This window comes from Phodopus roborovskii, unplaced genomic scaffold, assembly GCF_943737965.1.
Source record: "Phodopus roborovskii unplaced genomic scaffold, PHOROB, whole genome shotgun sequence".
Classification (NCBI taxonomy): Eukaryota; Metazoa; Chordata; class Mammalia; order Rodentia; family Cricetidae; genus Phodopus; species Phodopus roborovskii.
In genome coordinates this window covers 14391329-14403735 of record NW_026126480.1, presented here as the reverse complement: position 1 = coordinate 14403735, position 12407 = coordinate 14391329, and the positions used below count along the sequence as shown (strand labels likewise).

At 39.4% G+C, this 12407-nt stretch overlaps 1 protein-coding gene across 1 annotated transcript; it reads right to left on the bottom strand.

The window, feature by feature from the left end:
- Window positions 1-715: 715 nt before the first annotated feature.
- Window positions 716-1705, bottom strand: LOC127228052 (olfactory receptor 52I2). Its single transcript, XM_051192490.1, has one exon. It carries the CDS (start codon window positions 1685-1687, stop codon window positions 716-718), a length of 972 nt encoding a protein of 323 aa, XP_051048447.1. The 5' UTR covers window positions 1688-1705.
- Window positions 1706-12407: the final 10702 nt, after the last annotated feature.

Genomic DNA, 12407 nt, shown 5'->3' with positions numbered 1-12407 from the left:
TAATCAACATGGTACTGTAATTTCTCCTAGAACTTTGAATTTTTGTATCAGAGAGTTAGTCTTACTAAGATTGGCAATTACATTATGAATCAAATCTATGTGTGTGTGTGTGTGTGTGTGTGTGTGTGTGTGTGCCCTGAGAAATTGTGTGGGTGTCAGAAGGAGATTGGACCCAGAGCATTATTCTCTTTATCACAGATTCTGAATTGATTTCTTTTACTGAGCTTCAGATTTCTTTGTTCAGTTCATTCATTAGAAACAGGCCAACACCATTGACCTTAAGTTTACATAAGATAAACTAAAATCTGTTCTGGTGGAAGAGGTTTGTGCTCCAGAAATAAACACAGAAACCAAATAAAATGGATTCATTGCTGAACCAGAGAGTAAAATCTAGTTTACACTACTGAGGAGAGGAACAAGAAAATTCTAGTAAGGGAAAAGGTGACAACTAACTTTCATCAACAGAGAGACTCATGTTAGATTGGAACGGAAAATTTTTAAAAACCAAAATAGCAAACACATTCTTCACTCAAACTTCAATACGGTAGCATTCTAAATCAGTACACCAGAAAATACAATCACTTCTGTTAAACTTGAGTGAGAAATAGAAGTGTTATACAAAGACACTCTTCACCTGTAAATCAGTTCATGTCCATAGATCTCAAAGTTGTCTTGCAGTTGGCTGGAACTCGAAGTATGAGAAGCTTTGTGTTCATTAACCTTGAGTGGACTGGTGAAAGAAGCGATGCATCAGCAAACTCCATATTCGCTCCCGGATCTGCTTGGTTCTAATACCATAAATGATAGGGTTTAGGGTGGGTGGAATGATCAGGTACAAATCAGCTAACAACACTTGGGTGTGCAGAGGAACTTTGTCCTTCCCTAGCCAAGCTACATAGATGGATGCCATCCCAGGAAGATAGTACAGTGCCATAACCCCTACGTGAGAGCCACATGTGCTTAATGCTTTCCGCTGTGCATTCTTTGAGGACAAACCAAATACTGCCCTGAGAATCAAAGTATACGAGGCAGAAATGAAGGCCACATCTGAGGCAACAATGATGGAGGAAAAAATCAAACTGTAGAGACTGGTGGGCATAGGGTCAGCACATGTTAACTTGGCCACAGCCATGTGTTCACAGTAGGAATGAAAAACTACATTGGAGCCACAGAAAGGCAAATGACTCAACATCCAACTCAATGGAGTCATAAAAATAACAGCTCTAATGATGATAGTTACACTAATCCCCAGCATCACATGAGGGGTGAGAATTCTCATATAATGTAGGGGCTTGCAGATGGCCACATAGCGATCAAAAGCCATGGCCAGGAGCAGCCCTGTCTCCACAGCTGTTGCTGCATGGATAAAGTACATCTGAGTGAAACAAGCATTAAAGCTGATGGAACTGTCTCCTGAACTGAAGATGCTCACCATCTTAGGTACCACAGAAGAAGCCATAACAATGTCCACAGCAGCCAGAACACATAGAAAGAAGTACATGGGCTCTTGTAGCGTGGAATCCATGCAGATCACAGTAATGATGAGGGTGTTTCCTAAGAGGGCTGTGCTGTACATAGCACTAAATGAGATGGCCAGCCCAAGATAGGAAGACTGCAAACCTGGAATGCCCACGAGGAGGAAGGTGGCAGGAGATCCCATTGTGTGGTTGTAGGATATAGTCAGCATCACTTGTCAGACTGCTTTCCTGTTAACTTACAAGGTACTTAAGAGAGGTAATATTCTTATAAAATGGACTCTTGTGTGTGTGTGATGGTCACAGATTGTTGGAGTATTTTCTTCTTGGAGGTATTTTCATGACCTAAAATAATTAACATATTTAAAAATCAACCTTCCATTCTATACAGATTCTGTGGTTTGCCAATTTTTAGTCACATCTTGAGGGTCAACTCTTCAGTTTTTTCCCCTACAGCAATGTTCTCTCTGTCTCTCTCTGTCTCTCTGTCTCTCTCTCTCTCATTCCCTACCTACCTACCTATTCCTATGCAAATATCACATGTTTATTTTTAATTCAAGAGTTCATGAAATCATTCATGTTGGCCCTCAATGTTTTTAAATTTATGATTCCAACAGTCCAGCTATGGTTTATGATATAGTCAAACATGTAACTTTGTGTAATCTTAGCCTGTGGAACAAAGTTAGGATGAACCTTCCCATAATTTTTCTGCTTCTTCAATGTAGTTTACCTATTTTGATGATAGACTACCAAGACCAAGAAAACTTTATCCTTGTGAAAGTAAAGCATGTTTTAAACAAAACATGGTCATATTAAGATGAGAAACAGTATTCATAATGAGTGAATTCCTACATTGGTAAAATACAACTATCCACATAAAATAATTGATTTAAGTACTTAAAAGAGAAGTTACTTCATCAAATATCATATAACAACCTATAGTCAATTTGATGTTCCCAAATAGGTCTTCCCAGCACTGATTCTTAGCAGTATATTTAGCATAGCATTAAAGTCAGGAAAAGAACTTTGGTCACTCACCCGAAAAGGTTTTTGCCTTGACAGTTTTACCACTCTGCAAGTCTAGGATCTGAGCCCCAACCTTGGCAGTGTTTGCCTTTGCCCTCATTCAGATATTGTCAGGTCACTGGATATGTAATGACTTTCCCAGATGTCCTAAAACAAAGGATCAACACTCCCACCACATTCCTGTGCTGTAACTCTTTACTTCTCTTCCCTTTAATTTGCTCATTTTCTGTAGTTTTATATGGTACTTGTATGTGTGTACAGACCCACAATACTCTGAGAACACATCACACAAGGCCCCCTTTGATTTGGTGATATCACTCAGATCTGGGAATGCTAGTGGATCTTCTAGAAGCGCAACATAAAATCCCTTCTGTTGTGTCATGCAACATGTGTGTTATTAGAGTTAAGTTATTTAGAGACAGAAAAATAGTGGCTAACAGCAGTAGCTCTAAAATCACATTGCATAGAATGTAAACCCTAGTTTGTCACTTGCTAGCCATTTTAACTTGATCAAATCATGTAACCCTTCCAGCCCTTAACTTGCACATTGGTAGGAGAGAAATAATCATCCCCGTATGAAAGAGGTATTCTGAACTTAAATGAAAAGCTAGACACAGTGCTTACTATTCTGGTTTGAACAATAGATGTCCAGTAAAGTATAGAAAAAAAGAACAGCTTTGCTTATCCTACTTAATCCAATATATCCAGATTACTCCAGCATACTTAAATGAGTATGACTGAATTCAAAGCAAAATAACAATCAAAACTCCATTAGCAAAACAAGTGTTCCTGAAGATTTCCTCCTTGCCCTTCAATGAGCTACCACTGCAGATGTTCCTATTTTGGTGTTTAGCAGGATGCTTGACACTCAGGCACTCAGTAAAGTATAACTAATTTTGAAAAGACTGTTTGCATGGGTTAATCCTATAAATTGCTTTAAATAACATACTCAAACAGGTAATTGTAACTCAGAGACCTTTTTTTTAAGTGTGCATTGCCTGAAAGTTTGCTCCTATCACCTCTTGGTCTGTCACTGGAGGATGTCTCTCACAGGGATGGACACAGTGACATTCTAATCAACTGTAATTTGCTATGGTTGGAGGAAGGCTGTTTAATTGTTTTCATTGTCACTCTAGTGAAATCAGTACTTGTCCATCTATTTACAACTCATTTCTGATAACAAAGTCTAAGAACTGTTATTTGGTGGTGATAGTGCTGCTGCTGTATAAAAGTTCTTCTGGAGATGAAAGGATAGTTTGGAAGTAGGTATGATAAGAATCATCATGGCAGTTAAATTGGTACTTTCACTATTTAATCCCATTATTCTCAGCAGTATTTGGCATCCAGGGGAAATGGACAGGTAGCTTAGCCCAGAACTTATACTCAAGGCCCCAAATATGGACAATACTACATTAGGGCAAATTAACCTGTTTCTTCAAACCCCTTATCTAAATATTGTGTTGCTAAAGCCCCAGCCTCATAGGTTACCACATCAATTGCATGACTTGTATTCACTTAATAATAGACAAATATAACCAAGGAATCTTCAAATCAAAAGTTCTTATTTGACAGACTCTGAGACCAGGCCTACCAGTCACTAAATCCTGTGACCTCTAGTCAATAATGGGCTCAGGCTAAGCTATTCCTACCCTTGGATAATGTCTCCATTATCACCTCTTTAGTTTCTCTTCTATGCGTCTGGTCCCTCCCTGAGTAATTATATAGATCAGACTGGTGGGCATCTTGTCTCAGAATCCCATGTGCCACAGAAGACGTTTTCTCTGTTATCTAAGCACTAGAAAAACACTCACCTGGTTTTCCATCCTAACTGTATGACACACACTTGCCATTTCAGTGTCAATCCGGACAATTAAGCACTAACTGACCTGACACCCAGGTACCTGCAGCCACCTTGAACAGAGTCTTCAGGAATTATCTGCAAAACCAAATGTGGGAAATCTCAGTGCTGATTATGAAACCTTGAAACAACAAACCACAAAGGGGGAAAAGCTGTATAATGACAGAGACTTAAGGTCATGGTACACTCTACATGGTGGCTTGCTGTGTGGATAGAGACAACCTCAGTAATAGAACAGGTGAGAACTGATAGTCAGACCAGTAGTTGAAGGGTGTAAACAACTCAGGACACTCTAGCTGCTATATCTTCCCTGGGTGCCACAAATTCAGGGCTCAGCATCACCACCTATAGATTTGTGGAGAACCCCCAAAGATCCAGAATTCCCACTGCCCCATTCATCTTCCTCTCCTGGCCACCTGACGGAAACCCACCTTTTTACCAAGGGCATGGTGTGCTTATTCCCTGCACACTCTTCCTCTCTCCAGCGCTGACAACCTCACTTCATCATGCTTTCTATGACCTTCTAAAGTTGCTTACTTTTCCTATTAATCAACTCACAGAAGTTTGAATGTTACAAGCCTCTTTCAAGAACAAGCATTTGATTTGGTCATTTTTCTTTAAAATGTTTACCTGACTCAACCTATTATGAAGTTTTGTTTTCTTGTGAAGATCAACATTGAAGATCTGTTGCCATCCTCGTGACTCCTTTTAACATCAGTAACTGCCTCCTTGATTTTTATTTCTTTGTTTGTTTGTTTTTAGGTTCTAAATTTCATTGAAGGTGAAAGTGAACTGCATATCTCATCTTAATGCACCTTGCTGCCAAGGGTAACCCTGTGCCTCTCCCCATCACACAAACATACTGACACTCAGACAATACTCCATAGTCTTTTCACATACCTCCTCTGTCTTAACACTATCTCTCCATTATCCCAAAGTTGGGCTTCTCCCTTCTTTCTGCTTTAAACACAAGTGCTTTTTATATTCCTGTTCACTCTCCCATCTCCTCCCATCTCCCATCACTTCCAACAGAAACCTTTGGTGTTAGTAGTACCTTCCAAACCTGGCCACTCTCTGCACTTCAGCAGAGGACTTGAATTCTCCTTTCTAGGGTGGCCATGCCCTAGAGACTGTGTCAGCCCAACTTCCTGTTTCAGTTGCCTACAAGCCAGAGTTTTGTTTACAGTAACTTTCTCAAATTATCTATGTATGGTGATGCACATTTTTTTCACCCAAAAGAAGCAAGGTTTATTCAGTGCCCTTCCCAGAAGCTGTGAGCACCACAGGAGACCAAGGAAAACAATGGAGAGTCAAGATGAGAATTGTCCTTTTCAAAGACCTCCCACTGGGATCCCTCCTCCCCCTTCCCTACTCTATCATCCTGGCTTTTCCCTGGAGACCCAGTGTCCCTTGGCCTCTGCCCAGCAGCTAAACACTATAATTCCTCCGGAGAACTGGCTTTTCTCTGTGTTCCGCGTGGAGCTTCCCAGACCTCAGGATGAGTCAGATACCTAGTAAGGTAACAGGCTTTGTTTCTTCAGGTCACAGGGGATACCTAAACACCAGTCTGATAATATCGAGTTAATCCAAAAGAAAACAAAGGGCTCCATGGAAAGCCAGGCACCCACAGAGATTCTTTTAAAGGTGTTATCTCATTGCATTCTCACCCCTCTGGTTTTGCTGCCATCATGATGTCTACTTGTTGTAGAAGATGCGCAACTGAAGTCATGGAGCCAGGAAGTCAGATATCCAAAGCTAGAGTCTAGTCATCAGTGCATTTGGAGTTGTTTAACTGTTCAGACTAAGAGTATAACTGATCTCTCAAATATACATCAGTGTTCCCCGGTTCCTCCTGGATTCATGGTGGCCTCTATCCATTAAGTATTCCTCATGACATTGTAAAGCTGCCTTTGAATGGATCTCTGTGAGTTCACTATGTAGCCTCTAGGCTATCCAGAGCTACACAATTGAAAGCCTATCTCAAAATCAAAGAAGTGTTATGTGACAATCTGAGCACCTACTTCAGAGGTGGAGAGCACTTGCCTAGCACACACAGTTGAATAAATGTGTGAAAAATAAGATAATAAATTTTTTTTACTTATTGATTCTTTGTGAATATCACATCATGCATTCTGATCCTGTTTATCTCCCCATTCCCTTGCATCTGCCCTCTGCCCTTGCAACCTCCCCCCAAAACAAACTGAAAATCAAACAAAACATATCACAAAGAAAAAGGAGGAAAAGGAGGAGGAAGAGAAGGAGGAGAAAAAGAATCTTATGGAAGCTGCAGTGTGGCCCAGTGAATCACACAGTTTACCCTTTAGTCTATATATCTTGTCAGTGGTTATTGCCATGAGTCATTGGTCTGGCTAGAGGCCCATGGTTTCTGCTACACCACTGATAATGGGCTCTCACTGGGGCTCTTCTTGGATATCCTGTTGTCCTGTGTCAAGGAGATCTTGCTGTTTTGGATTTGTAGGTTCATCTCCTTCACATGCCCCAACAGTTCATAGATTCAGTGGATGTTGGGGTGGGGCAACTCAGAGCCCTGGTTCTGGGGCTGTGTTGATCAGCCTGGGTTGGTCTGGTCACTAGCTTTCCCTCATCGTCACTACCAGGACAAACTCTCCAGCATTACCTAGACTAGCTCACCAAATATAGCCCACAGGCAAGAAGTGGGACCAGTTCTCCTGCTCTTGGGTCCCCAGATCTGGGTTCTTGTCACTCATGTCAACAAGGCCAGATCTACTGCTTTGCTCTAGCAAGGCACAGGGCCCTCTCTCCCAATCGCTGTAGGGAGCATGAAGGGAAACTGGTGGGGTCAGCTCTCCTGCTCTCACACCCTCATGACAGGCTCACCAATAACAGGGTCAGCTCTAGTGTGTTTCCTGGGTGTGGTACATACATACCTATGGTGAGGGGTGAGTAGTTTATATTTTTGAAACCAAATGATGGAAAGATTCCAATGCTCATAGATTTTTAGAATTAATGCTGTTATTGATAATCTGGGGGTCTTGATTGGGCTCGTTTTCTCTGTCAATCAAAGGGAAATGCAGGGAAAACCTCACTTGTAACATGCAGCAGTGGAGAAATCATTAATACCATGAACAGGTGTTTATTTGGAGTGAGGAAACACACACACACACAGCAAACACAAAGAGATAAAAACCCTCCACAAAGCAGACTCCAGAAGCCAAAACATCCAGTCTCTTTTCAAGGGCTGGGTTTTTTAAGTATCTGAAGTTTTCCTCTCCTCATATCTGGTTGGTCAGTTTGCAGAAAGATAGAATGATTGATTGACCCACACCTGTTGTGTGGCATGTCCTGATCTAGCCTTGAACCTGTCAAGCCAGTCCATGGGCAGGAGTCTTACTGATGGGAGAAAATAGCCCACAAAGCCTTTGTTTTAAACTGCCAGGCTTTTATCTCAAGTCTGGATGATAAGGAAGAAGCTGGCCATGTTGGAAATTCACCACCTTTATTACCTAGTCATGGCCCTTCTCCCTATCTATTTACCTTCCAGGGACTCTGTCAAATTTCATGTCCCTCATTGCGAAGACAGCCAGCCTATCAAAAGCAACCTACATATTCATCACACTCTCAATGCTATTTTTCACAGAAATTAAAACACTAATTAAAATTCATCTGGAAACACAAAAGACCAGGGAGAGCCAAAACAATCCTGAACCGTAAAGTACTGCTGGAGGCATCACCATTCCTGAGTTCAAGTTACACGACAAGCCACAGTTATAAAACATGGCATGGTACTAAAATAAAACCAGACATCTTGATTGATGGTGTAGAAATGAGGATCCAGACATGAACCCACACTTCTACACACCACTTGACTTTTGTCAAAGAACCCAAAGTACACACAAGAGAAAAGATTAATGATGTTTGTCAAACATCATGGAGAGAAATGAAATGAAGCTACCTCTTACTGTGTACAAAGCTCAATTCCAAATGGGTCAAGGACCCCAACATAAATCCTGATACCCTGAATCTGTTAGAGGAGAAGGTAAAGAAAACCTTTCAACTTATAATCACAAAAACTAATACTTTTTTTAAAAAACATAGGCACATGTAAGAACTTTCTGAATAGGGCTCCAGAAGTGCAGAAATTAAGAACAACAATTGACAAATGGGACATCACAAAACTAAAAGCTTCTGTACTGCAAACAAAGAACACCATCCGCTGCAGAAAGACTACAGAATAATATTTGCCATCTAAAGAACTCAGAACCCTAAACCATACAAGAAAACAAACAAACCAATTCAAAAAATGAAGCATGGAACAAAACAGAAGTCTCAAAAGAAGAAATAGAAGTGGCTGTTTATGTTTATGTGTTTCTTTCTCCTCCCCAACAACAGCTGCTTTACAGTAGCCTGTATTCTACAGGTACAATGTCCTTAGCCATCAGGGAAATCCAAAATAAACAGCTTTGAGATTTCATCATACCCAAGGGAGAAGTGTTAAGATTTAAAAACAGTAGCAAATGCTCTCTTGGATGTGAAGAAAATAGAACACTTGTTTACTGTTGGTAGTGGTAGAAACTAGAACAGCTACTATAGATAACAGTGTGGAGGTTCCTTAAAGAGCTATGAATAGATCTTCCATATTATATAGCTATACAGTTCCTGGACATATACCCAAATAATTCTACCTCATATTAGAGATGCTTGCCTTGCTCAGTATCTCTGTTCACTGTTGGTCTATTCACAATAACCAGGAAATGGAATAGCCTAGATGTCCACCAATTAATGAATGGATAATGAAAATATGGTGTGTGTGTGTGTGTGTGTGTGTGTGTGTGTGTGTGATGGAAATTCACCTATAAAGAAAAATAAATTATGAAATCTGCATGTAAACAGATGGAGCATTATACTGACTGAGGTAATATAGACTCAGAAATATAAATCCTACCACTTCTTTCTCATGTGTATCTTAGAATTGAACCTTTAGATTTGTGTGTTTTAAACTGGAAAACCCATATACAACAGGAAAAAGTAAAGGTCCAGGAAAGTGATTTAAAAGGAGAAAATAGATACATCATAAATGGTATTAAGGGAGAAAGATTAAAACTAAACTGGATAAATTAAGGAGATGGGGATGAGAAGGCAAGATAGAGGAAGGGGCTAAGAAGGGATAACTAACATTGAAGACACTTGGGAAAAAAAACCAGAAAAACCTACTACTTTAGAAACTTCATAAAATACATATTAATATAATAGTTTAAATGGAATTACCTTATAATGAATTGAAGGAGGGATGCCTTTCCCCAGACACCATAGACTATCAAACTAAAAGCCTAGGACCAACTAGTGCTTGCCTCTTTTTTGTGTTGTTGGAGTCCCACAGACATCCAGAATATTACAAAGTATTACAGTTGTTTTTGTTTACTCTCCAGAGCTTGATACTAAGACCCTATTGATGAAGATACTGCACAATTTAATTATAGGACACAGAAAAATCAGCTGGTACTGACCTGGAAGCTTTGTCCCTACTGGCTAGCTTTCATGGTGCTGGGAGGAAATAACAACTGACCTAACTGACCAGGCGAGGTAGAGCCACTGGTGTAATAGTGGCACAAATGTTATAGGAATAACAACCCACTTTCTGATTGGTTTAGAGTAACAGCCCACTTTCTGATTGGTTTAGAGGGCCTGTACCACAAAACAGAACTCATTTCTAGTACTATTAAATAGGCCAATAACCAGTGGCTAAATAGTTCATAGACTCTATGGAGGGACCAATTATTATTCTGCTAAGTGAACACAGTGCTACATTTTCTCATATGTACTTATCTTTATACCAATAGATTAGTGCATTTCTCAGGCCTCATCAAACAAGTTTCTTTTTTCAGTAGGTGGTGATTAACACAGAGATTCACAACTGGTTAATGTGCAGAGAGCAAGAATTGCCGAGTGGTTGGCCTAAATAGGACATATGTATGTATGTATGTATGTATGTATGTATGTATGTATGTATGTATTCCTCTTCCCCTCAAGATTTATGGATTATCTCAGAAGTGACAGAAAGCCTGTAAGAGCCAAAAGCATTGGATGAGTGCTTCAAAACAGTGTTTTCCAGACATGACAGGACTATTGCATACAACTTGCAGTTGTAATGACTGGATGCATAAGATCTACACAATATCAAACTATCAAAAGCCAAGCATAGATACAAGAGGAACTTGTAAAGTCCCTTTCTCCCTAACTGGAAAACTTTTGGTAATCTGGTGGCAATGGGTTGGAGAGAGTTTGTTTTCTTCAGGATGCAACCCCTGATAGGATGTGCATGTTCCCTATACCAATGTACATACTAACAACATTAAGTGAACTCAGTGGTTTTAAAAAACAACAACATGAAATTGGGAGAGAAAAGTGGTAATAGGTATAAAGAATATTCTGAAATAGAGAAGTGTAGATTTCCTTCAAAACATACTATATGCATGTATGAAATTCTCAGACAATAAAAACACTTCCATTGAGAATTTTTGCTTGCCCCGTACAAAGACCATTTCTTCAAAATTACTATAGGACTTATTGTATCTTTATTGATATAATTATTACTTAATTTTTAAGTAATAAAATAATTTTAATTAGTTGGAGAATCAATTAGTTTAATAGAGGTCATTTCAAGAATAGAGACAACTGATGGGAAACTATACAATTAAAATCTTAATAAGAATGAATGTCTATATTATATAGCTAAACAATTTGTCATAGCTTATATTCATTTCTACTTTCAAAGAAAACACCAAATAATCCAATTAAAAAGTGGAGTACAGAACTAAATAAAGAATTCTCAATAGAGGAATTTAAATGGCTGAAAGACACTGAAGAAAGTGCTCAACATCCTTAGCCATCAGGGAAATGCAAATCAAACAATTTTGAGATACCATCTTACTCCTGTCAGAATGGCTAAAATCAAAAACACCAATAACAGTTTATGCTGGAAAGGATGTGAAAAAGGGGGAACACTCCTCCACTGCTGGTGGAAGTGCAAACTTCTACAAACACTTTGGAAACCAGTACGGAGGTTCCTCAGGAAAATGGGAATCAGTCTACCACAAGATCCAGCAATTCCACTCTTAGGTATATACCCAAAAGATGCATATTCATGCAACAAAGACATGTGTTCAGCTATGTTCATAGCAGCATTATTTGTAATATCTAGGACCTAGAAACAACCTAGATGCCCATCAACTGAAATGGATAAAGAAAATGTGGTACATTTACACAATGTAGTACTACACAGCGGGGGAAAAACAATGGAATCTTGAAATTCCAAGGCAAATGGATGGAACTGGAAGAAACCGTCCTGGGTGAGGTAACTCAGACACAAAATGACAAACATGGTATGTACTCACTCATATATGGATTTTAGACATAAAGCAAATGATTACCAGCCTACAATCCACACCACCAGAAAAACTAGGAAACATAGAAGACCCTAAGAGAGACATGCATGGTCCCTCACAGAAGGGGAAAGGGACAAGATCTCCTGAGCAAATTGGGAGCAGAGGAGAGAGGAGAGGGAGTTAGGAGAAAGAGAAGGGGAGAAAAGGAGGGGAGAGGAGAACATGAGGGAGCAGGAAGATTGAGTCTGGGGAAGAATAGAAGAGAACAAGAAAAGAGATACCATAATAGAGAGAGCCATTATAGATTTGAAGAGAAATATAGCACTAGAGAAATGTTCAGAGACCTACAAGTATGACCCCAACTAACAACCTAAGCAATAGTGGAGAGGCTACCTTAAATGCCTTTCTCTGATAATGAGATTGATGACTACTTTATATGTCATCCTAGAACCTTCATCTAGTAGCTGATGGAAGCTTTCTTTAAAAAAGAAAAAGAAAAGGTATGTTACTCAATTAAATCGGATTTTATGATAGCATATATCAAATACCTATATTCCAAAATATAATACAAAACAAGAAAAACCATATTTTATCTGCATAAACCTTTCTTGACTTTGTATTTTAATGGATATGCAAAACTGATTTCACTATAACTGCTAAATGGAAACTCATGGTTTTCCCCGT